General features: G+C 58.4%; 2 protein-coding genes across 5 annotated transcripts in view; one reads left to right on the forward strand and one right to left on the reverse strand.

The window, feature by feature from the left end:
• LOC149875568 (butyrophilin subfamily 1 member A1-like) overlaps nucleotides 1-25,201 on the forward strand; it is a 232,924-nt gene that overhangs the window by 59,573 nt on the left and 148,150 nt on the right. The gene's annotated exons all lie outside the window — the stretch shown is intronic.
• On the reverse strand, nucleotides 1,239-18,086 carry LOC149875570 (butyrophilin subfamily 1 member A1-like). Of its 4 annotated transcripts, XM_090030911.1 has the most exons (8): nucleotides 17,950-18,080; nucleotides 16,599-16,672; nucleotides 14,771-15,118; nucleotides 11,679-11,960; nucleotides 7,741-7,848; nucleotides 6,805-6,825; nucleotides 4,659-4,679; nucleotides 1,239-3,797 (listed from the first exon to the last, which is right to left on the reverse strand). In XM_090030911.1, exons 1-8 carry the CDS (start codon nucleotides 18,060-18,062, stop codon nucleotides 3,679-3,681), a joined length of 1,086 nt encoding a protein of 361 aa, XP_089887037.1. In that variant the 5' UTR covers nucleotides 18,063-18,080; the 3' UTR covers nucleotides 1,239-3,678. The 4 variants fall into 4 exon arrangements, 3 of the variants coding, with proteins under 3 accessions (XP_089887037.1, XP_089887038.1, XP_089887036.1); XM_090030912.1 differs by lacking the exons at nucleotides 1,239-3,797; nucleotides 4,659-4,679; nucleotides 6,805-6,825 and having other exon boundaries at nucleotides 7,473-7,848; nucleotides 16,599-16,712; nucleotides 17,950-18,086; XM_090030910.1 differs by lacking the exons at nucleotides 1,239-3,797; nucleotides 4,659-4,679; nucleotides 6,805-6,825 and having other exon boundaries at nucleotides 7,473-7,848.

Below are 25,201 nucleotides of genomic sequence, written 5' to 3' on the forward strand. Positions count from 1 at the left end.
GCTCTGGCGGAGAGTCCCGGGGAAGAGCAGAGGGAAGGAAAATGAAACAGGTCAGTCAGTAGCCGTGATCCCCCCTGGCAAGGCTGCCCCCACACTACAGACAGACAGTGCTGGCTGCAGCAGCAGTGCCGCCTGGTGCAGACGGCAGGATCGGGGCCCCAGTCCATAGTTAGGGCCTCTGCTCTCCAGCCCCTGTACTGTGACGCTTTCCCACCCCGGTCCTAGGCACCAGTGGGGCTGTCCCCGGGGCGAGTTACTCACGGGTGCAAGGGAGACAGAACTGGACAATGGGCCACCCCCCACCCCCGCTCCAGCCCCTTTGTGCAGAGATGGGGCAGATGGGCGGACGCTGGTCCTGACTGCACACGTGAGCAGTGCCCGGGTGCAGGTAGTGCTCAGGTGGCGGGGAGCAGAGTCACCCACTCCTGTGCCAGCTGCCACCTGCTAATCTGGGGGAGGGGGTGTCGGGGCAGGGGACGTCAGGGTACAGTCTCCTCCTCGGGGACCACAGTCAACCAGAGTCAGGCAGAGCAGCCCCGGGGCAGTCTGAGACCTAGGGACCGTGCCTGGCTCCTGCCGGTCCCCGGCCCCTCACCCCTAGCTGGAAACAATCTGGGCCCAGCTCAAAGGTCTCCCAGAGGTCTCTCTCTCCGGGAAGCGATTTCATGACTGCGGTGATGCTGGCTGGGAGCCCAAGCGGTGCTGCGTGTGCGCAGTTCTTGCAGGATTGCACTGGAGCAGAGGGCACTCAGCGCCACACAGGATTGTGGCCGTGAGCGGGGACATCTTTCCTGGAGCCCTGGATTAGATGGGGACCGTTATGAATGTTGCTGCACCGCAAATACTGCTCTGTCCCTATGCTTTGTGGGCCAGGCATCTCCGAGGCCCATCCCAGAGCAGGGACCTTGGTCAGTCATGCAGTGTTTAAAAGCCTCTTGGAGGTGGGAGCATCTCGGGACATGGGGCCAGACGGTGTGAGGAGAGAGCCCACCTGTCCCAGGTCTCGGGGGAGAGCACAGACCCAGAAGGAAAAGGCCCCGGTGCTAGAAGGGGACAAACTGTCTGCCAGAGACACACCAACCCTGGGCCAGACACGGGCAGGCCTGAGCAGGAAGGCGAGGTCCTGGCTGGCAGCTGCGGGTGGAGGGGCTGGTTTAACTGTGGGACCAGACGAGTTCAGGGATGCTGAGCTGAAATGCGCTGTGCTTCACCCCCCCGCCCCCCCATGACCTGCAGAAAGGGATCCCAGAGCCTCACAGGGCTGCTCTGTGCCACGGCCACACAAGGTCCCAGCATCAGGCAGCCGCATGTCCTCCCCACCGGAGACACCCGACCCAGGGCAGACACGGAGAGCAGTTTGAGGCTTTCCCGGAGGAGGAGTCAGGATTGGTGCTGGGGGTGAGGCAGCTGGAGCCGGAGGTCCCAGATGTCCGGAGCTGGGACAAGAGAGGTCCCCATGTCCTCGCCTCTGCCCTGGCCTCATGGATCTGTCACTGGCTCAGCTGGGGAAGGTCCAGCCGGGGATCAAGCTGACCCATGGGAGCACGTGGGCCTGACCCTGCATGTGCTGCATGGGGAAGGCAACAGGGGCTTAGGTCTCCAGGCCTGCCTGATGGAGGGTGCTGGGAGTCAGGGCTGGGGCCCGGAGCCTCCCCAGGATGATCCCTACAGAGCCGTCCTGGCACACGTCCTCCCAGGAGATGGGGGGGAGCGGTTTGATTTCCAGGGTGTCAGTAGAGCCAGTAAAAAGTCATTTACAAGACAAGATACTGTCTTGTATCTTGCTGCAAAGTGAGAAAAACAAGAATTAATGTGGAGCACCCAGATGCCCTTGGCCCCACCCCAGACAAGGCCGGCACCCCCTGTCGGAGAGCACAGAGCCAGGAGCAGGTTGGCATCCAGGGGTTTATGGCAGAAGTGTGCAAGCAGCAGGTTTTGGTGGCAGGGTGATATCTTTTAGAGTATGAACTGTGCAGCTGGGAGAAAGGAGACCCAAAGAACAAGGCTTTGTGTTCAAAAGCTTGTCTAACTCAATCCCAGATCTGCAGTGCATCCAATAAGAGATACCACCACAAAAATTCCTCCCTTATAGTTTCATAGTTTCTAGGGTTGGAAGGGACCTGAGCAGATCATCAAGTCTGACCCCTGCCATGGCAGGAAAGAGTATTGGGGTCAAATGACCCAGCAAGGTGTTCATCCAGCCTCCTCTTAAAGCGCCCCAGGGTAGGAGCCTGAAACACTTCTCTTGGAAGTTGGTCCCAGATCCTAGCCGCCCTGACTGTGAAGCAGCGCCTCCTGATATCTAGCCTAAACCTCCCCTCTGCCAGCTTGTGACCGTTATTCCTGGTCACTCCTGGCGGTGCTCGGGGGAACAGGGACTCCCCCAGTGCCTGCTGGTCCTCTCTGACTAGTCTGTAACAGGCCACTAGACCCCCCTCAGCCTTCTCCTGTGGAGGCTGAACAGGTTCAGGTCCCGTCGCCTCTCCTCGTAGGACCTGCCCTGCTGGCCCCTGATCATACCAGTGGCCTCCTCTGGACCCTCTCCATGTTGTCCACATCCCTCCTGAAGTGCAGTGCCCAGACCTGGACGCAGGACTCCAGCTGCGGCCTGACCGGTGCCGCATAGAGGGGGAGGATCACCTCCCTGGCCCTGCTCGAGATGCATCTGTGGATGCACGACAAGGTGCGGTTGGCGTTCCTGACTGCCTCTCCACACTGCCAGCCCATGCTCATCTTGGAGTCAGTGATGACTCCAAGATCCTTTTCTGCCTCAGTCCTGACGAGAAGGGAGGTCCCCAACCTGTTGGTATGGTGCCGGTTGTTCCTCCCCAGGTGCAGCACCTTGCACTTGCCAGTGTTGAAACCCATCCTGTTCTCCTCCGCCCACCCTTGTAACCTGTCCAGGTCTGATTGCAGCCTATTCCTCCCTTCTCGCCTGCCCACATACCGCTCCCCTTTTGCACAACGTCTGCACAATCAAGGTGACAACATCACTCAAACACCACTGAGGGCGGAGGTTGATACAGAACTGGACAATGTGTTTTGAGGTCCTTTAAGCATGACTTGTTCATGTGCGCCTGGGCTCTCCCTGCCCCAGAGTCCTTCACAAGAGCACAGGGCTCCCCAGACGGCCGCCACCTTGGTGGGCTCTGGACAAAGACCTTGCTTAAGACTTCAGAGTTAGAGTCGGAGGGGTCCGTCCTGGTCCGGGGGCTGAGGCAGTTGATGGGGAGGTGCCAGCGCTCAGAAGAGGATGCGACACACACACTGCATCGTGTGCTGGTGCCTAGAGCCCCTGAGTTGGGTAGTGACTGGGAGCCACACGGCACTCGGGGGAGCAGGGTGGCTGTAGTGGGAGTGAAGGGGGCAGTTTCCCTTGTTTCCAGACTATGCGGCTCCGGGTCTATATCAGTGAGAGAGACCCCACGTTTTGTGGCAGGGGAAGGGGCCTGCACTTTGGCCTCTGCCTGGGCCCCGTGTGTCTGACACTAGCTCTGCTGGTGAGTGTGCAGCACGGGAGTTATGAGCCCCATGAGAGCACGTGGGTCTGACCCTGCTTGTGCTGTGTGCGGAAGGTGACAGGGGTCACAGTGCCCAAGACTGCCCCTAATAGACACCGCACACATGGCCGGGGCCTTGCAGCACCCTCAGCACTGGTCCCGTTCAGAGCTGTCCGTGTTAGGAGGCCTCTGGAGATGGGGAGGGACACGTGGTTGGTTTTCCAGGTGTCTGCAGTGAGGGCAGGGAGGCAAGTGAAGCTAGTAAAGGGCACTTACCTTCCACCGCCTTGTACTTCTCTGTAAAGGGAGAAAGAACAAGCGTTAATCCAGAGTCCAGCAAACTCCCTGGTCCCACCCCAGGCACGGGCAGCATCCCCCTGTCTGCCAGTACAGAAACTGTCAGCACCTTGCCATCTGGGCAAGAAACATGCCAGCGGCTAGGAGTTTTTGGGAGCAGGTTTATATCTCATATTGGATGAACTGCAGAGCTGGGAGAAAGGAGACCAAAAGAAGAACGTCTTGTGTTCAAAAGCTTGTTTAACTCAATCCCAGATCTGCAGTGGGTCCAATAACAGATACCACCCCAAAAATTCCTCCCTTCTTGCATAACTCCTGCACAATCAAGATTACAACATCACTCAAACACCACCCAGGACAGAAGTTGATACAGAACTGGACAATGTGTTGTGAGGTCCTTTAAGCATGACTTGTTCATGTGCACCTGGGCTCTCCCTGCCCCAGAGTCCTTCACCAGATTACAGAGCTCCCCAGACGGCCGCCACCTTGGTGGGCTCTGGACAAAGGCCTTGCTTAAGCCTTCAGAGTTAGAGTCGGAGGGGTCCGTCCTGGTCCAGGGGCCGTGGCAGCTGATGGGGAGGTGCCAGCGCTCAGAAGAGGATGCGACACACACACTGCATAGTGTGCTGGTGCCTAGAGCCCCTGAGCTGCAGAATGTGACAGGGGTCACAGTGCCCAAGACTGCCCCTAATAGACACCGCAAACATGGCCAGGGTCTTGCAGCACCCTCAGCACTGGTCCCATTCATACAGAGCCGTCCTTGTTAGGAGGCCTCTGGAGATGGGGAGGGACACGTGGTTGGTTTTCCAGGTGTTTGCAGTGAGGGCAGGGAGGCAAGTGAAGCTAGTAAAGGGCACTTACCTTTCACTGCCTCGTACTTCTCTGTAAAGGGAGAAAGAACAAGCATTATGCAGAGCCCAGCAAACTCCCGGGTCCCACCCCAGGCACGGGCAGCATCTCCCTGTCTGCCAGTACAGAAATTGTCAGCACCTTGCCATCTGGGCAAGAAACATGCAAGCGGCTAGGACTTTTTGGGAGCACGTTTATATCTCATATTGGATGAACTGCAGAGCTGGGAGAAAGGAGACCAAAAGAAGAACGTCTTGTGTTCAAAAGCTTGTCTGACTCAATCCCAGATCTGCAGTGGGTCCAATAACAGAAACCACCCCAAATATTCCTCCCTTCTTGCATAACTCCTGGACAATCAAGGTGACAACATCACTCGAACACCACCGAGGACAGAAGTTGATACAGAACTGGACAATGTGTTGTGAGGTCCTTTAAGCATGACTTGTTCATGTGCACCTGGGCTCTCCCTGCCCCAGAGTCTTTCACAAGAGCACAGGGCTCCCCAGACGGCCGCCACCTTGGTGGGCTCTGGACAAAGGCCTTGCTTAAGCCTTCGGAGTTAGAGTCAGAGGGGTCCGTCCTGGTCCTGGAGCTGAGGCAGTTGATGGGGAGGTGCCAGAGCTCAGAAGAGGATGCCACACACTGCATCGTGCGCCGGTGCCTGGAGCCCCTGAGCTGGGGGTAGTGACTGGGGGCCACACGGCACTCAGGGGAGCAGGATGGCTGTAGTGGGAGTGAAGGGGGCAGTTTCCCTTGTTTCCGGACTACGCGGCTCCGGGTCTATATCAGTGAGAGAGACCCCAGGTTTTGTGGCAGGGGAAGGGGCCTGCACTTTGGCCTCTGCCTGGGCCCCGTGTGTCTGACACTGGCTCTGCTGGTGAGTTTGCAGTGTGGCGGGCCAGTAGGGGGTGCTCCTGCGTTGAGCCGCCCACCTCCCTGCGCCCGCCCACCTGCCAGGCTCCGAATGCCTCCCCAGGGGCGCCTTCTGCTCGGCCGACCCCTCTCCCAGAGCACACTCGCTAGTCTGGGGGTAACATCACCCCCACCACCCCGAGAAGGGACTCTCTCAGCCCTGTGTCCTTGGGGAAACACAGGCCTAATAGTTCGACGGGTACTCGATCTGGTACAGGCACTTGGGGCACTTCCCCAAGTCAGGGGGAAAAAGCAAAGCCTCCCTTCGTCTGCAGACCTAAGGGGTCTCTTAGGCGTAATTTAGACCCACCCCTCAATAAGTCTCCCACACCGGTCACAAAGGAGAGCTTTATTGATTACAGGGGTAGGGGAAACTAGGGTACAAGCTTGAGGAATATCTTAGAAATCCTAGAGAGCAAACAGTGTGGCTGAGGTAGCCTTTTGGTCACGCATCTGTGTTACTGCCAGCTAGATATCTAATCCGACTGAGTAGCTTACTCACAAGCATCTTCCAGAGCTCTCCAGTTTCCCCTCTGGAGTCTGGGGGTGAGAGAGAGCTAGGTCCCGATGGCAAGGCCCCTCTGTCTCCCCTGCTTGGCTGCTGCTTCACCTCATGGCTGAAGAGAGAGCCTCCTCCCCCTCCCAGCCGATACAGCCCCTGTGACCTCAGTCACCTGGGCCAGTGGAGGTCAGCCCCAGCTGGCTGTCAGCCAACCAATTTGAAATGCATTACCTGTTGCCAGGCAGATTCCAGCCCCGCAGGTAGAAACCCCCCACCCAGGTGATTGGTGCAAGTCTCGTAGGCAGAGGGAGCAGGTTTCCCCTCCCTCAGGAATGCATCCAGCTCAAGAGACCAGCCAGGGTGGAGTCCCCTGTGTGCTGGGCCTGTCCTAATCAAATGGTTGCAGCTCAGAGATTTTAGTCACAGTGTCACAGGGCAGAGATTTTGGGGAGAAACAAGGTGGCTTTCCGCCACATACAGCAGGGAAGTTTTGAGCCCCATGAGAGCACGTGGGTGTGACCCTGCTTGTGCTGTGTGTGGAAGGTGACAGGGGTCACCGTGCCCAAGACTGCCCCTAATAGACACCGCACACATGGCCGGGGCCTTGCAGCACCCTCAGCACTGGTCCCGTTCAGAGCTGTCCGTGTTAGGAGGCCTCTGGAGATGGGGAGGGACACGTGGTTGGTTTTCCAGGTGTTTGCAGTGAGGGCAGGGAGGCAAGTGAAGCTAGTAAAGGGCACTTACCTTCCACTGCCTTGTACTTCTCTGTAAAGGGAGAAAGAACAAGCATTATGCAGAGCCCAGCAAACTCCCTGGTCGCACCCCAGGCACGGGCAGCATCTCCCTGTCTGCCAGTACAGAAACTGTCAGTACATTGCTAACTGGGCAAGAAACATGCCAGCGGCTAGGAGTTTTCGGGAGCAGGTTTATATCTCATATTGGCTGAACTGCACAGCTGGGAGAAAGGAGACCAAAAGAAGAACGTCTTGTGTTCAAAAGCTTGTCTGACTCAATCCCAGATATGTTGTTCGTCCAAAAAATGATTCCACCCCAAAAATTCCTCAGCTCTTCCATAACTCCTGGACCATCAGGGCTTCAACATCAAGATTACATCAAGGTTACAACATCACTCTCACACCACTGAGGACAGATGTTGACCCAGAACTAGACAACGTGTGTTCAGCTCCTCTGTGCACGGCCTGTCTGTGCACCCGGGCTCTCCCTGTCCCATGGCCCAGGAAGCCGCCACCTCGGTGGGCTCTGGGGAAAGTCCTTGCTTAAGTCTTGAGGGGCAGAGACTGAAGAGTCAGTCCTGGTCTCAGGGAAGAGGCAGGTGGTTGTGAGGTCCCAGGACTCAGGAGTTCACAGCACGGGCCCTCAGGGCCCTGGGGAACAAGACAGGGGTAAGCTACATGGTCCTAGCAGGGACGGAGGTGGACAGTTACCCATGACTGCAGGCTGTGGGCTCCTGGGCTACATCAATGGCCCAGAGTGGGATGGCACAGGGAAAGGCCGGCACCCAGACCCAGATGTGGGGTCTGCCCTGCTCAGAGACTGCTCCCACAGCTTCAGCCCATCCCCGGTGGCTGGAGCTCCTCTCAGAGCAGAGGATGGAGCCCCCGTCCGTCCTGTCCGGCCCCGTCTCAGAGGAGCTCTCCTCTCCCCACCTTCTCACATTACCTTTTGCACGGCGGAAGTAGAAACTGCCCAGGACAATGACCACCAACACGATGGGTACGATCACAGCCAGAGCCACCATCCAGGGGGAGACACGTGGGAAAAAGTGACCTGCAGGAGAATATGGCATTCACTTGGCAGCCTGCGTGAGTAAATGCCCAGGGCTCGGGGCACCTGTGGTTTTCCCTGGGACCCTCTGTGGCAGAAAGCCACCTTGGTTTCTCCCCAAGATCTCTGCCCTGGGACACTGTGACTAAAATCTCTGAGCTGCAACCGTTTGATGAGGGTGGGCCCTGCACACGGGGGACCGTACCCTCGGCCTGTCTCTTCAGGGAACCGGAGCTGGCTGCAGTCCTGAGGGAGGGGGAACCTGCTCCCTCTGCCCACGGGACTGGCATCAGTTACCTGGGTGAGGGGCATCTACCTGGGGAGCTGGAATCTGCCTGGTAACAGGTGATGTATTTCAAATTGGTTGGCTGACAGCCAGCTGGGGCTGACCTCCACTGGCCCAGGTGACTGAGGTCACAGGGGCTATATAAGTTGCGGGGGGAGGAAGCTCTCTCTCTTCAGCCATGAGGTGAAGCAGCAGCCATGCAGGGGACACAGAGGAGCTTTACCATCTAAAGTTGGCTCTTTCCCCCAAACTCATGAGCTGGAAACCGCCTGCTTACAGAGGGGAATTGCACCAGCCTAGGGAAGATGTGAGCAAGCTACTCAATCGCATTAGATATCTAGCTGGCAGTAACACAGATGCGGGATCAAAAGGCTACCTCAGCCACACTGTTTGCTCTCAAGGATTTCTAAGATATTGCTCAACCCTGTACCCTAGTTTCCCCTACCCCGGTAATCAATAAAGTTCTCCTTTGTGACCGGTGTGGGAGACTTATTGAGGGGTGGGTCTAAATTACGCCTAAGAGACCCCTTAGGTCTGCGGATGAAGGGAGGCTCTGCTTTTTGCCCCCTGACTTGGGGAAGTGCCCCAAGTGCCTGTACCGGGTCGAGTACCCGTCGGACTACTAGGCCTGTGTTTCCCCGAGGACACAGGGCTGAGACAGTCCCTTCTCGGGGTGGTGGGGGTGACGTTACCCCCAGACTAGCGAGTGTGCTCTGGGAGAGGGGTCGGCCGAGCATCAGGCGCCCCCAGGGAGGCATTTGGAGCCTGGCAGGGGGTCGGGCACAGGGAGGTTGGCGGCTCAACGCGGGAGCGCCCCCTACTGGCCCGCCACACCCTCCTCATGGGTTTCAGGCTGACAGGGCTCCTCCGTGCTTCATGCTTTGCACACTGGGATCCCAAGCTCCCACCTGGCTAATGCACCCGCTGTCCTCCCCTGCCCTGTGGCAGCAAAGCGGTCACTGCGGGAAAAAACCGGACCCAGCAGCACAACCCCTGGATGCAGACACCTCTGCCAGACTGAGGGAGAGAGACAGCGACCTCCCCTTCCTCAGGGCATCATGGGATCCTCATGGGAAGTGGCTCCTTGTCCAGCAGGTCACCAAAAACAAGCAATGTTCCTCCAGTCAGAGGGCAAAAGCTGAGCTCTGTGCCAGCGTGAGGTTGTCCTGCTTCTCAGAGCCCGAAGCAGCACGTCTCGCTCCAGAGCCCCTCGCTCTGTGCCTGCCTGGGGAGCCACTGCTCTGTGGTGGGAGGGATCAAGGAGGCGACTGTTGGAGCCCTGCCGGGGTGAAGCTTTCACAACACAGGCCTGATGGGAAGCCCCTTTCCTGTCTCCCTGGGAGCCTGGTCCTGCATCCAGCTCTCTATCCCCTCTCCTCCCCTGCCAGTGCTCTGGGCCTGCACAGAGTGAGTCGGGGCGCTCAGAGCCCAGGGCTCTCCTCTCTGAGCCTCCAGCCCGATGCCCTGGGGAGGGCCCTTCGTGCTCCCTGTGAGGCATGCAGTGATTTGAGGAGCAACAGCCAAAGGCCCTGAGATGAACAGTGCTATCACCATGTTATTCTGGCTGTGACAGGCTCAGGAAATGGCTGGACGAAAACCTGATGGTGTTCAACACCAAAAAAATTCAAGGTTCTCCACCTTGGGAGGAAAAACCTGCAGCATCCTGATAGGCTCGGTAGTGCTACGCTGGTTAGCACTAAAGATGAAAAGGACTTGGGGGGTCATAGGGACCAAAACGCTGGCCTGCATGCACAGATGCTTCTCAAGCAAATCCCGGGACGTCATTCTCCCCTTGTACTCAGCCTTGGTGAGGCGGCAGCCGGAGTACTGCGTCCAGTTTTGGTCTCCACAATACATAAAGGATGTGGAGAAGCTTGAGAGAGTCCAGAGGAGAGCCACGCGCATGATCAGTGGTCAGGAAAACAGACCGTATGATGAGACGCTGAGAGCAATGGGGCTCCTTAGCCTGGAAAAGAGCAGGTTCAGGGGTGATCTGGTGGCCACCTATACGTTTATTGGGGGTGACCATCAGGATCTGGGGGAACATTTGTTCACCAGAGCGCCCCAAGGGATGATGAGGTCGAACGGTCACAAACTAGTGCGAGACTGTTTCAGGCTGGACACAAGAAAGAATTTCTTTCCTGTCCGAGCCCCCAAGGTCTGGAACAGGCTGCCAACGGAGGTGGTTCAAGCACCCACTTTGTACATCTTCAAGAGACATTTGGATGTTTATCTTGCCGGGATCCTGTGATCCCTGCTGACTTCCTGCGCTTGGGGTGGGGAGCTGGACTCGATGAGCCTCCCAGCCCCTTCTAGCCCAAATGTCCATGAATCTGTCCCACACAAGCGCTTGTCTAGCCTATTCCAAGCACTGCACAGTCAATCCTCTCACACAGGTAAAAGGCAAACAGCTTGAGGGCCACAAGAGCAGCCTCACCCGACAAAACCCTCTATATCCTGCCACGGCACGGTTGTTAAATACACTTCAGAGACCCAATGAAGGGAGCCATGCCCTCTGCCTCCCCCCAATCCCAAGGCTACAGAGTGAGGCAGCCCATCCCCCCATGGTCTGCACCAGCACTATCACAGGGAAATATTCCTTCCTGACCCCAAACGAGGTGATTAATTAGCCCCTGAGCAGAAGGGCAACACCCTCCAGCCAGGGATCAGGAACTATGGGATTCTTGCCTGAGTGAGACTGACGCCCCCGCGCCCCCAGGGAGCTGCACCCCTGAGTCTCCTTGTGCACCCAGAGACCCTGCGTGCACTGTGGGGCTCTGCAGGGAAACCCAGGACAGACACCGGCACCAGGGAAGGGTTCAGGTGATTGTGGAGAGCCTAATCTGACCCCTTTTAGACATAGGATTTTATGGATGATCTGGTTTTCCCCTGCCCTGAGCCCAGTCATGCAGGTCTGACTAAAGCAGTACCAGGGCTTGGCTAAAGCCTGCCATTGAGAAGCACCTCCTGGCTGGGACCGAGCACACCTGGAGAGGAAGGGCCCGGGCCAGCCCAGGGCCGTGCGTCCTAGGCTTTGCCCTGCCCTGCTCACACGTCGCACCGCATTTCTGATTGCAGCTACTCCCAGTTCAAGACCCTGCTCTGGACTTCCATGTTTTGTGCAGCCCCTGGCAGCAGCGGCAGGGAGCAGTGACTCTGCACACCCAGGCCGAGACACCCCAGAGGGGCTGGGAGTGGAGACGTGCTGAGCACCTGCTTTTGAACGCCAGGCTCCCTCGGGTGTCTCAGCTGGGTGCCCAAAGCGGAGGCCCCCCAGCCCTAAGTGGCATTTGCAAACCTTGGGCAGGACGCACTGCCTGACCCCCCCGGCTCACCCGGGCCCAGCTCTCGGCTCAGCCCCAGGGCGCTTGGCCTGAGTCCTGGTGTCAGTGTCACGGCAAACTCCCGTGTCCCCGTAAGCCCTGCGGAGAGCAGCACAGACGGGCCGTTGTGCTGCCCGGGGAAACGGCTCCCTACATGTCCGACACGTGAGCAGGGATCACCCTCCCCACCCCGACGCCGAGCTCACGGTGTGGCAGGCACTGACCTGTAATGCTGATGGAGGCTGTTTTCTCCACGTTCAGGATCAGGCTCCTGACAGAACAGGTCACGATCTGGTTTGACTCTTCCTTGATCACAACAGCAACCTCTGCATGAAACAGTCCCTCAGTGTCTGTGGAAATCTTCTCAGATGTTTTTGGTAGCAGCTGCCCACGGTGATCCCTCCACTGGACCTCGGGCTCTGGGTACCACCCAGCTGACCGACACACCAGCCGGATCCCTCCATCCTGGTGACCTTCAGCAGAGATGTGGGGGTCCGAGCCCAGTGCTGCAGAGGAAGAGACAAACCCTGCGTTAGGTCTAGACCAGGGCTGCAAACTCACCCACCCCCGGGGCCAGATGCTGACTGCAGGGATCCTTGCGGGCTGGTTCTGGACACGGCACGGGGGCAGTGGCAGTGGCAGTGGGGCAAGCAGTGGCGGTGGTAGGGTAAACGGCAGCAGTGCCGCCATGCTACAGGTAATGGCTGTGGTGGGGCGAACAGGGGGGAGACTTAACCCCTGACACGGACACATGCAGCTCAGCCCAGTTGCTCACGCCCCACTACTCGCACACATCACCAATAGGGCTCCCTGCCCCCGATTTTGGCAGCAGGCCCCATCCCCACTTGGGCACTGCCTGAATCCCCAGCCACTCTATAGCCCCACAGGCTGAACGCTTTGCTCCCCGGCGGGATTCAGCCACGGTTCAACGTCTGACACAACTGCTCTAGATGCACGGGGGACTCGCCCAGCACCACCGCTGGGTGTGAGTACTCAATTCCTGGTCATCCCTGAGGGACGCGGACTGCAAAATACAATTTCTGGCCTTGGAAATCCCAGTCCCTCCTGCTACATCAACAGCTCAGACCTTCGGGAAGGAGCCTCCTCAGGCCCCTCAGCAGAGCCACTACAGGATGAACACTGGGGAATGGGCCCTGTGCAGTCTGGGAGCCCCTTCCCTTCACGATACTCACAGGGCTGGACCCTGGACCCTGTTGCACTTCCAGCCCCTAAACCCCAGTCACCCACCTGCACAACCTGCACTTGCACACTGCTTGTGATGGCCTTTTGCTGGAGGGGGAGGGGGGATGGACTAGAAATGGGCAGTGATCTAGAGAGGCACAGGATTGAGGAGCTGCAGAGTCTCTGCCCCGGGCTGGGAGCTGGTATCTGAGCCAGGGGAGCGACACGTCGCTGTGCAGGGCAGGAGGCCCAGGGAGGGGCACTGTGCTGTTCTCAGCTCTGCCAGAGCCCTGCGAGATGAACACAGCCGGGAGCGAGAGCTTCAAGGGGGTAACCTGCTCCGTCCATCTCTGTGGGTGCTCTCACCCCCGGCCGCGGGCCTGTGCCCTACACTGACCATGCCTGATTGCACGGGATCCCACCCAGGGCCCGGCACGGATCCGGGCTCTCATGCAGTGCGAGGGCAGCGCAGCTTCCCCAGCGCATGCCCTGCGTGATGGTCAGAGCATGCTGATCAGCTCATACGAGAGCACATGGGGTCCCGTGGGTTTTGGTGCGTCTTACCATACATATGTGAGAAGATGTTTTCTGATTGGCTGAATTAAAGTAGCTGCTGATTTTAAATAGGGCTTTGATAACAAATAGATGCTGGGGAGAGGTGAGGTAGGGGGTTACACAAGGAAGCACCGATAGCTTCCCAGCTCTCAGCTGCAAACTCAGAGCTGAGCTGGGCCGAGCTGCGTGTCAGGCCTGGCTGGGCTCAGCACGTCACCAAGGGCCAAGCGCGATGGGCAAAGGCCAGGCAGTGCGGCCGGCAGCTGAGACATATCTAGCACGTCCCTGCCCAGGTTGTACTGGGGAGTCTGCCTCTGTGTAATCTTCCTCTGAGCTGACCCTGAAAGAGGCTGGGGCTGGGCTGCATCCAGGGTTGGGCCCTGACCTGACAAGGGCATGAAAACACACCCCGCAGGCACCGAAGGGGAGAGACGGACTGGCCTCTGCTTCAACAGCCTTGGCCCAGGCTACAGCTGCTGGTCCCCGGAGAGTGTCCCGGTTGGTCTCTAGATTATGCCTGCCTCTGTGTAATCTTCCTCTGAGCTGACCCTGAAAGAGGCTGGGGCTGGGCTGCATCCAGGGTTGGGCCCTGACCTGACAAGGGCATGAAAACACACCCCGCAGGCACCGAAGGGGAGAGACGGACTGGCCTCTGCTTCAACAGCCTTGGCCCAGGCTACAGCTGCTGGTCCCCGGAGAGTGTCCCGGTTGGTCTCTAGATTAGCTGTGTTAGCCTGTCACTGATAAACACACTGCATTTCCCGCAGCGTGTCCTTTTGAATTAGACAGAAAAGGTGACGAGCAAGGAGACCAGGAAACATCCCCTGGGCACAATGACCAGCGTGTGAACTGGCTGAAGATTAGCAAGACGGGGTAAAGCCCAGAGCCCCCAGTGCTTCAGCCTTATTCCAGAGGGGCTGGGGGCTGGAGAAATCCAGCAAAACTCTCCACGCAGAGATTAGGACTCTTGTGTCTGCATCCATACACAGGACAAGTCCCCCCCTCCCCACAGCTCACCTTCTCTAGGAGTGGGGCATTGTTATGCAAGGGACAAGGTTTGCCTCTCACCTCGAAATCAATATATGAAAACTCACATCAAAATCAACATATCCAACATATGTACAAATATCAAAATATACCCAATGTAAGCAAAATTGCATAAAGACCAATATAACCAGGAAAGATATCAGCCAAAACAACCCTTGCCTCTCGCATTGTTCCTGGACCATATCTATAGCATCCCTCCCCCGCCACCAGTACATATGACATGTTCATCAAATGAAGTGTTAAAAGTCTGTCACACTGAAACCTTCTGCCCCAGCCCCGTGGCCCTCCCCTGGTGCGCTCCAGCCCCCAAAGTCCACAGGCTACCCTGGGGCACGGATGTGAATGGAAAACCCTCCTGGGCTGCTCTCAGGAAATAAATCCCCCTCCTCTCCCAGGGCGCGCACACTGCAGGCACTGGAGGCGGAGATGGGATCTGGGGACTGGCGAGTGAGCTATCGTCTGCTCCCGTTGAGCCCTCCAGCCCCAGCCAGTGCACTGTGGGCAGGCCCAGACTCTAGCAGGAGTTACCCACCGGTGACCTGCAGCTCCAGCAGAGCCTCTTCAGAGGAGACCCCAGCCTGGAAGAAGCAGGTGTACTGCCCGTGGTCGGAGGGTCGCACCCCGCGTATTCTCAGCGAGACGCTCCCAGAGGTGATGTTGTCCTTCAGGAGCTGAGTCCTCCCGACATACTCCGGCATCTGCTTTCCAGGCTGATCCTGGCTGTCATAGTACAGGTGCACGTATGGCGAGAACCGGGACCGGACCCACCGCACCTCCATGCTCTCCGCGCTCGTCGCGGGGGACAGGCGGCAAGGAAGGATCGCGACTTCTCCCACAGAGGCAACAACTGGCCGGTCCGGTCCAATCACTCTGAACTGGGCTGGGGAAGAGCGCGAGACCAGAGGGAAATGAAACTGGACAGGAGCCATGAACTCTGCGAATGCAGCTTCAACGGCAGCATAACATAAAGGAGGACACAGGCAAACATGCACGCAGAGCAGCCTGGCCGGAGCGGGCAGAGGACAGCATGGCCTCCCTCGGCCTCCCTGTGCAGCGGGTCAGCTCTCTGGCCCTGGGCCCACCAGGGACAAAGGAGAGGGGACAGGGCCCTGCACATGCATTGACAGGAAGGGCCAGGTATATGTTGGGGGAGGCCCAGGCCTGGGTCTTCCAGCCGCACCGCAGCCCACCGGGTTCAGGGGAGAGTCCCAGGCCCTGCCGGCTGGCCACATTTCACTATGCATCCCAGCCATGGATTTAGTTCCCTGAGTCAGAGACCAGGGAAAGGGGCCCTTGTGAATCCAGGAGAGACAAATGGTTAGCAGCAAAGGCAGACAAAAGGGAGGTCAAGGTGGCACTCTAGGGCATTTATACACAGACCATGAGTCTGCTACACCATGTTGGAAACCCAGCACGTTGGGGCAGACTTGATTAACTGAGTCTGCTGGAGCAAATAATTAATCTACCTGGAGCTGTATCGGGTGCAGTTGTACAAGCGGTGCAGCACACATCAGCACTGAGGAAATGGTGGGTGGTGCGGTTTAAACTAAAATACATTTGATGTGCTTTCGTTCAAAGCGCACTGCCACCATTTTCTCGGTGCTGACACATGCTGCGCCACTTCTACAACTGCCCCCAATGCAGCACAGTGCTGGGCGCTTTTCATTAGTGTGGACTGCTCATTAAAAGCACCCGGCGCTGCATCTGGCACATGTTTAAAAATGCCTCCAGATACTTCCTACTAAACATACATGCTCCTGCAACAGAAGCTTCCTTGCACCACAGGAGTTGCTTCATTGTTTTTCCATAGTGAAGAAATGAGTGATTGCTAAGAGCTGGCATTTTCCACGGTGAGCCTCGAGTCTAACACGTGAGCTGTCAGTCTAACCAGGCTGCGACCCACTGATGCAAGGAGCCCCCTGCCCTGCCTTCTCCCTGACGTCAGACGACTGTGGCTGACACCCTGTAGCCAAGGGAGAGACGGACCTGAGACGCGGACTCAGGGGCTGCAAGAGGCTCATCGCAGACTGAACTGGAGGCATGACTAGGGACAAGGGGAAGCGCCCAGTGGCAGGAGTTGCCATGCAGAAGGCCTCTAACCAGCGGTGGGGATGGGGTAGGAAGGGGAGGGAAGAGGCCGGGGCTGGGCTGGCTCGGGGAGGAGGGTGACGCCGAGATGACAGGAGCAGGAGCGGGGCTGGCACAGGCCTGGGCGCAGGCTGCGCAGAAGGAAGCTCCTTGCCCGCCCTGGGCCGTGCCGGGTCCAGCGGGGAAGGCTGGGGGAGCGGGTGCTGGGTCACATCTCTGACCGTGTCAGGAGCCCTGGGGCAGCAAACGCCACAAGGAAGCAGCAGTCCTACCTGCCACCAGCCGGTGAACCTGGAGCGTGATGAGCAGAGCGATGCAGCCGGGCACAGAGGGGCTCGCTGAGGGGCTGAGGAAGAAGGAAACCTTCTTTTTCATGGCAGTGAGGCCTGGGAAGCAGAGAAAAGCACATGGGCAGCCTGAGCATGCCCAGGGCTGGGATGCTGGTGCCAGGGCAGCAGGCGGCATGGTGCGAAGGGAAGGGGCTCTCCAGAGGCACCTGCCTGGGCAGTGCCACGCAGCAGCAAGGCGCACCCCACAGCAGGAGCCGGCAGGTACGAGCATCTGCGCCCCGAGCTACCCCGCCTGGGACAAGGGCCCTGCTCTGGGCTGTGGGTGGGAACCAGATGTCGCGGGTGGACGCATATGGAAACGGGCTCTGCAGAGCCATTACAACAGGTCACGCTGCCGGGAGTTAAGATGGCAGCGATGGACGGCTTGGGGAAGGGCCTGTTTGCTGGGATAGCCCCGATCACCCAGCAGGGAGGGATCTGGTCTCAGGATGCCCCTCCTCAGCCTCCCTTCTCCGCCGTGGGTATCTCAGGGCAGGGCCGGGCTTCTGGATGCACAAGACCCTGGCACACGCTGGGGGACATCATGCAGGGAGTGGTGGCCACTACGGCTGTGCAAAATTTCCCACGGCTGTTTTGTTTCAACCCTGTTTCAACTCTTTCCGAGGTCAGCACAGCAATATCCAAACAAGAGAAAGGGCTGTGAAACAGCCTCAAAGCAACACGAGGGTAGTCAAAATGTTTCGACCATAGCGCTGGGGAAACGAACTCAGCCCAGCTGAGCCGACCTCCCATCCCCGGTGTTAGACCGAACCATCGAAATTCAAGGCAAACGAGAACGGTGCCGTGTCGCACAGCCCTGGTGGGCACCACCGTTACACTGACGTGCCACTGGTTACACCCAGACCTCCCCTGAGTGCTGCGCTGATCCCTGCGATGCCCGTGTCTCTGCCTCCGACCCACCACCGCCCCTTACCTCGCACCCAGACGCACGTGCCAGACCCAGCCAGAGCCCCTGCCCCTCACGGCATGCATGCACAGGCTGCACACACTAGTGTAGGGAAACAGGCAGGGGCACCTCGCACACCCACAGCCAGCCGGGCTGGGCTCAGGGGTGAGCAGCCAGGGCCATCGCCCGGGGACCCTCTAGGCTTAGTCTGTGCCAGTCCCAGAGCCCTGGGACGGTGCAGGGGACCCTGTCACACGTGTGTCTGGGCTCTGACCCGTGAGCAGTGTCTGCCTGCCCCATGCTGACAGGTCCCACGAGTGGTCCGTGGGTCCATGTGTGAATATCTCAGCATGAGCGTGGACCCCCTGCCCAGGCCCCCACCCCTACCTGCTGAGTGCTGGACCACCGTGTTGTCTTCTCCGGTGGTGGGGCGATGTCCAGACAGGAGGTCCTGGCCCAGAGGCCTCGGGGAAGGCGCCCCTCACTGTCCTTTTGTTCATTTAATACATTACAGGATCTCTGTGCACCCGCCTTCCTGCCGCTGCCAGCAGGTGCAAAACTGAAAGGAAAGCTGCTTACAGGAATGAACCTGGAAGGGGTCTGCTGACACAACCACACACTACAGTAACTGAGCAGAAATGAAAATCCCCTTAAAGAAACACACAGTTGTGGCACCCGCAGTTCAGGGACTGCTCTCCAGAGGTCCTGGCACCGGCCTGCCCTGCTCCCCAGGACCTGCAACAGTCGCCCTCCACGGTGTTTGTACGATGCCAGTGACCAAGGCCCCTGTCCCTGGGGAAGCCAGCGCTCCCTGCACCTCCAAAGTGCAAAGGCCTGTGTGTGCCACACCGCACCAGGTCACTGCTCTTCACTGTAGTGATGTGGAGCTGAAAGATTAGTATATAAAGAATTCAAAGGCCACCCCTAATAATTAATTGATTTGATTCATTTAGTTGATTTCCAGCTACAAAGTCATAAAAAGCAGGTAAAAATGAAAACAACAGCATGGTTCCCTGAGCAATACTGAGAGGTTATCCCAGGGGTGGGCAATTATTTGGGCCCCGGGGCCACATAGGGAGCTGTGATGAGCTGTTGCAGGCTGGGCCAGCACCACCTCCCACTGCAACAACTCACCAAAAACCTCCCTCTGGGCTTGGTGTGCGAGGAACAGTGCTCGGAGAGGGCGAGAGGATCTGCTCCCTGCTCGCCCTGCCCTGTGCTGGGGTGTGTCTTGGGGGTTGTGCGATGGGACTGCCTGGGATCCAGCCTCGCCTGTGGGATTGCATGCAGCAGGGCTTGCTGTGTCCATGATCAGTCAGGTGATGATAGCTTTTTTCTTGGTGTTGGGTGGTGGAACTGGAGCTTGCTCCGTCCACTCCATGCATTGACCGGGTATTGTTGGGCTTCCAGGACCAGTGCAAAAAAAACAGGAAAAAAAGAAAAAAAAGGGCTTGCTGTGTCCACAGCTCCCTCTGCAGCGCTGCACATGGGTGTGCCGTGCTCCCACCCACACCCGATACCCCGGGCCCAGCCCGGCCCCAGCCAGTCCAGCGCAGGCTCTGGAGGGGCCGTTCCAGCACGGCTCCAGTTGCCTGGGCTCACACGGTCACTCTTCTGCTGCCCTTGCTGCCAGCTGCTGCTCCGGCTCCTGCCGCCCCACTCCGGGCGGGGGAAGCTTCACCCCTGGCTCCTGCCCCTGCCTGCAGCTCTGGATCCAGCTCCCAGCCACTTGCACCCACTGCGCGGGCGGCAGGTGCTGCTCCTCTGTGCACACGTGAGCAGTCACTGCCCAGCACTGCAGTGCCAGGGGACCCCAGCTCCTGCATTACTGTCGCACCCCTGTCCCCGGCTCTTCCTGCACCGTCTGGGCTCCTTGCTAGCAGGTGCCAGAGCCCAGGAAGGGCAGGGGCCTCGCGTGCTCGTGATTTCAGGCTACTGCAGGGCCCGTTGCTGGGGTGCAGGGCTCAGAGCAGTTATCCCGGGCCCGGAGCACCAAGCAAGGGGTTGGCCTGAAGGCATCTCCTGTCTCTGCTTCTCTTTGGGGGTCGCCTCAGCCCAAGGAGGGCTGAGCTGGGGCACATGCTGGGAGGGTGGCAGCAGCAGTGCAAGGGACTCAGAGGAGGTAGGTGTTAAGTTCCTGACTTAGCAAAGAGTACTGAGACTTTCTTTTCTGCAGGCCCAAAACCTCAGGCTGTTTTATTCAGGAACAAACAACACTGAACAGGGGAAATGAAAGTAACTCTGGAGCAACAGGGGGGAGTTCTGGTCTCAGGCTCCATCCCATAATAATAAGGACCAACACTTCACCCCGAGGATTGCCCAATTCCTACAGTGGGAGAAGAGGAGGTGGGGCAGGGAGAGCTGGACTGGTGCAGGGCGGGTGAAGCACGGCGCTGGGGTGGGGGTGCGCGCCCCAAGGGGGGAGCCGGGCGCTCTGCGCCATGGCCGGGGTGTCGGTGGAGGGCGGCTGGGATCCAGACCGCTGCGGGTGATGCTGCAGTGAGATACAAGCTGACAAGGGAAAGCACCAGGTCATATTTTCCTGTGAATGGGAGAAACTCCAGCCGTGTCCGTCTCCTTTCACTGGTGCCAAGTCCCAGGAGAAAAGTGGCACTGCCTTGAGAAACATCCAAACCAAGGCCAGCCCTTTTCAGAGAGAGGGGCCGGGGCCATGCTTAGACAAATACCGTGTTTTTTTACTAGCTCTTGTTTTGCTGCATATAATATTAAATTGCACATTTCAAATATTAAAATAAATTTGTGTGTACTAACAGCTGGGCTGAGCCGGGAGGTCCTGCATTTCCCTCTGCCCCGCAGCCGCGTCCAGCCCCCGCCGCCCCCATTCCCGTCTCTGTCCCCTGCGTTGCAGGGCCGGGGTGTGGAGCGGTTTCTCTCCCCGTCAGCCTCCAAGGCAGCAGCTGGCCGTGCATCACCCCTCCTGCCCCTGCCCAGCGGTAGCTGCCATGGACCCACAGGGACAATCTCCAGCACAGGCTGTGATGGGGGCACAGGCGGGTGAGCCCTGGCCCTAAAGGGGCTGCGCCAGGGGCTCTGCCCGGGGGGATTCGCCAGAGGGAGGAGAGGAGTCTCCCTCCAGGCTGGTGCTTTCCTCGAAGGAGGTGCCCAGGGCATGGGCTCAGGTTGCCAGCTCAGTCCTGGGCCTGGGGGCTGACATGGCCTAGTGCCCAGCCCCGCCCAGGCCCAGTGGGCACCGAGTGTGCTGGGAAAAGGGGCGGTGAGGGCAGAAGCCAGCAGAGATGCGGTGACTCTGTCTCATCACAGGCTCAAAGCCCATGTGTGGGGCACCGCGGTGGTGGGAGAAGTGGCTGCAGGGAGCACAGCTCTCCCAGGAAGGGGCCTGGGGTCACCGATACGGGGTCAGGGTCACTCACCTGCGCGTCCTCAGACTCTTCCAATCCTGCAATCAAGAGCAGAGAGGTGAGGATTCACACAGCAGAGACACCGCAGCAGGACCCAGCACAGACACGGGCCAGCCCTGCGGTCCCCAATGGCAGAACCCCTGGGGCTGCCTGGAGCTGGGGCAAGGGGGAGTCGGGGCTGCAGCGTCTGCACTCAGGTCCCTGCAGCAGCCGGGGGAGAACTGAAACCCCCACGACTCAGGGGGGCCCAGAGGAAAGGTCCCTCAGCAGCACGAATCCTGCCCCGTTGGCCTGGCCCAGAGGAGGGGGCCGTGGTCCCTTCTGGGTGAGATGTGGGCATCACATTGCAGCCAACCGGGGGAGTCGGTGTCACCGTGGAGCCGTCACTGCTCCGTGCCCTGGCATCTCTGGCCTCAGTTCTCAGCCCTCCCTTCCCGGCAGCCCAGACTTGTCCCTCTGCATGTCTGGGTGCTTGCGTCCCACCGTCGTTATCTCACAACTGCACACACACACCTGGGGCAGCTCCAGCCAGGCCCACCCATGGGCCTCATCCCTGCAGCACCCAGCTCAGCACGGTCTCACTGCAGATTAGGGCTGACGAAGCAGCATCCCCCCCTCGGCTTTTTCTGACCTGTGCCCCGACACTCATCCCTGCTGGGCTTCACTCGTTGGGACAGGAATCTTACACCACCCCGAATCTCCCTGTGATCCACCTCTTGCATCGAGGTGGAAAACAGATATTTCAGCAATTCCCCCACCGCTGGGTCCAAGGACTGGCATTCAGGCCTCGAGCAGAAGTAAATGGTACCACTGTCACTCCACTGACGTAGGAGACCTGTGCGTGGTCTCTGTGGACTGATATATGGGGCCACGGGTCCTCACGGCCATGTGGAGGGTACTGCCTGGAAATCTGGAGTATTGCTGTTGAAAACAAAGGAACGAGAGGAGTGTCGGCTGGGAGGTAGCGAGGGAGGCGCTGTGGGGCAACAAGGCCCTCAGGAGTCCAGGACTTAGCGGACGTTGTCTGGTCTCCCAGCGGGGTGGGGCAGCGCCTGCCCTGGAGAGCTTCAGCAGGAGACTGGACGCACACCTCGCTGGGTGACTTGATCCCCGCGGTCTTTCCTGCCCCGAGCAGGGGGCTGGACCCGACGATCTCACACGGTCCCTTCCAGCCCTACATGTCTGGAGAGAGAGAGAGAGCGAGAGAAAGATAGTTGAAGCAGGATGTAAAAGATGTGTGAGTGTAAGAGACACACTGGGGGTGTATGAGAGATACTTGTGTCGTGCATGTGTGCCTCATGGAATTGGTCAGTGTCTCGTGTGTGTTGGTTGCAGAGATGACCTGTGTTAAACTACATCAATCCGGGCCTCTAACTTGACTAGGAAAAAAGAGTGAAGAAAAAAGTGGTCTTGCTTCGTATTTCAAAATGTTTTAAGAGAAGAAACACTCTTCTGCTTACTATGACTCAATGCACAGTTCTTGTGGAAGAAATGTTCTTCCTTTCCTAAAAGCAAAAAGGTGAAAACAGTTTTCAAAACAAAACGTGTTGCTGAGCAAGCAACTGTTATGATTTACCCCTGGCTTTCGTTTCAAGGATGCCTGGTTTAAATCATGTCTGTTTTCACAATATGAAGTATAAAAAGCTACGTTCACTTGGAGAGGGGGAGTTCTGTTAGCCTCCTCCCTACGATTGCATGGTATAGTCGCCACTAAACTCAGACCGAGTCTGTGAATGTTAATACCAAACACAACGCAGAGTTTGATCTCTTCCACGCCTGTGTTCAGTGTTTGCACAGAAATACCCGGTCCTGCTGTTTCTGCCGCGCACGGACCAGGAAACAAGCTCCCGGTTTGCGGCTCTTTGAGAGTCTCGCAGAAACGGCACACACTCTCAGTGCCCCGTGACTCGAGCGGCTCGACGCTCATACATGCAATGAAAGTGTCTAGAGGACACGCACAGACCCCGAGACCTTTGGCTTCTCTGGGAGGGGAGAGGCCGGGGGGTGAGTGGATGGGGTGGGGGGCCCAGACCCCTGGGTTTTCTGCAGGGAGGGGCTGGGGGGAGAGCAGCGGGGCTGGGTGGCCAGATGCCTGGGTTGTCTTGGGGGCGCTGGGGGCGGGAGAGAGCAGGCAGGTTGGGGTCTCCAATGCCTGGGTTCTCTTGGGGGGGGCTGGGGGCTGGGATGCCTGGGTTCGTTGACAGGGGAGGGGGCTGGCGGTGAGAGCAGAGACCAAGCTCAGCCCTCAGGCCCCCACTGCGCATGAGTCTTGTCCTCGGTCCAGCACAAAATAAGGCAATGCTCTCCCATGGGGCTGGCCCTCCTTCCATGGGGCTGGTCAAGGGCCCTAGGGCCCGCCGCACCAACGCCCCCCCTCGCACCTCTTGCAGCCCCGGCAGAGCCTGCTCAGTTGCTGGCTCCCACAGGCAACCCAGGCTCATCCGCAGCTACTGCCCCCGCTCTCCCAAAGACAAAATGAAAGGTGTTTCTTGTGGGAGACCCCATCCTGCGGGGACCGACGGGGCAATCTGCCGCCCCGACCCCTTAGCCCGGGAGGTCTGCTGCTTCCCGGGGGCCCGCATCCGAGACATTGCAGAGAGGATTCTGCAGCTCCTCCGGCCCACAGACCACTACCCCATGCTCCTTATTCACGTGGGCACCAATGACACGGCTCAGAGCACCCCCAGCCAGGTCATGAGGTGCTACAGGGATTTGGGAGCAGGGCATAGGGGTCTGGGAGCTCAGGTGGTGTTTTTGTCACTCCTCCCAGTCTCAGGCTATGGGCTGAGGAGGGAGAGGAGGATCCACGCGGTGAACCAAAGACTGCGGCGCTGGTGTTATCGGGAACGCTTTGGCTTCCATGACCACAGCCCGCTCTTTGGCAAGAGCGGCAGCGAGCTGCTGGGAAGAGATGGCCTCCACCTCTCTCCCCTGGGGAGGAGGCTCTTCTCAGCCAGGCTGGCTGACCTGCTCCACCGGGCTTTAAACTAAGCCCGCTGGGGGATGGGGGGACTACTGCCACTTCTGGCCCGCTGAGCAACCCTTGCAAAGCCAGCAGACCAAGGCACTTAAGGGAGCCCACCCCTGCCCCAGCCCTGGCACAATCTGTGGGCAAGGCAAGAGCCTCCGAGGACACACTTGCCTGCCTGTACACTAATGCCAGGAGCCTGGGCAACAAGCAGGACAAGCTCGTCCTCCTGCTCAGTGCGAAGAATTATGACATCATTGGCATAACGGAGACCTGGTGGGACTCCACCCATGACTGGACCACGGGTATCGAGGGCTATACCCTGTACAGGAGGGATCGTGTTGACAAAAGGGGCAGAGGTGTAGCTCTCTATGTGAAGGAAAGCTACATGTCCCTACAAGCTGATGTTGGTGACCGGCATGGACAGCTAGAGACCCTCTGGGTAAAAATTCGTGGGGAATACGGCACAGGGGACACAACGGTGGGAGTCTACTACAGACCTCCCACTCAAAGTCCCGAGCTTGACCAGGAGTTCGCCCGGGAACTGACTGAGGCCGCTCGCTCCAGGACCTTGGTTGTCATGGGTGACTTCAATTACCCGGACATCTCGTGGTAAGATCACTCTGCAAAATCCGAGGGGTCGCAAAGCTTTCTCTCGTGCATGGATGACCTCTACCTGACTCAAGAAGTCTATGGGCCGACGAGAGGCAAAGCGCTGCTCGACCTGGTACTGGCTATGGGGGACGACCTAATCGGCGACCTAGTGATCGATGGGAAGTTGGGTGACAGCGACCATGAGCTGATCACCTTCACCATCCGCCGTAAAGCTGGCAAGTCAGTCAGCAACACGGAAGTCCTTGACTTCAGAAAAGCTGACTTTGACAAGCTCAAGAGGCTAGTCGGTCAGGCCCTCAGGGACCATGACCCCAGGGAGAGGAGAGTTCGAGAAGAGTGGTTGCTTCTCAAGGAAGCGATCCTCAATGCACAAGCTAAATCTATCCCAACACGGAGGAAAGGCAGCAAGAAGGCACAGCAGCCCCCCTGGCTCTCCAGAGACCTAGCGGACCTACTGTGGCTAAAAAGGAAAGCCTACAAAGGATGGAGGATGGGATTCACCTCCAAGGAGATTTATTCTGCCCTGCAGGGAGCAAACCAGGAAAGCCAAGGCTGCAACTGAACTCCAACTAGCTTCAGGCATCAAGGACAACAAAAAGTCCTTTTTCAGATATGTGGGGAGAAAAAGAAAGGGCAATGTTGGACCCCTGCTAAACCAGATGGGGCAACTGACAAC

This window comes from Crocodylus siamensis, chromosome 1 (genome assembly GCF_052110815.1).
Source record: "Crocodylus siamensis isolate JL-2025a chromosome 1, ASM5211081v1, whole genome shotgun sequence".
Classification (NCBI taxonomy): Eukaryota; Metazoa; Chordata; order Crocodylia; family Crocodylidae; genus Crocodylus; species Crocodylus siamensis.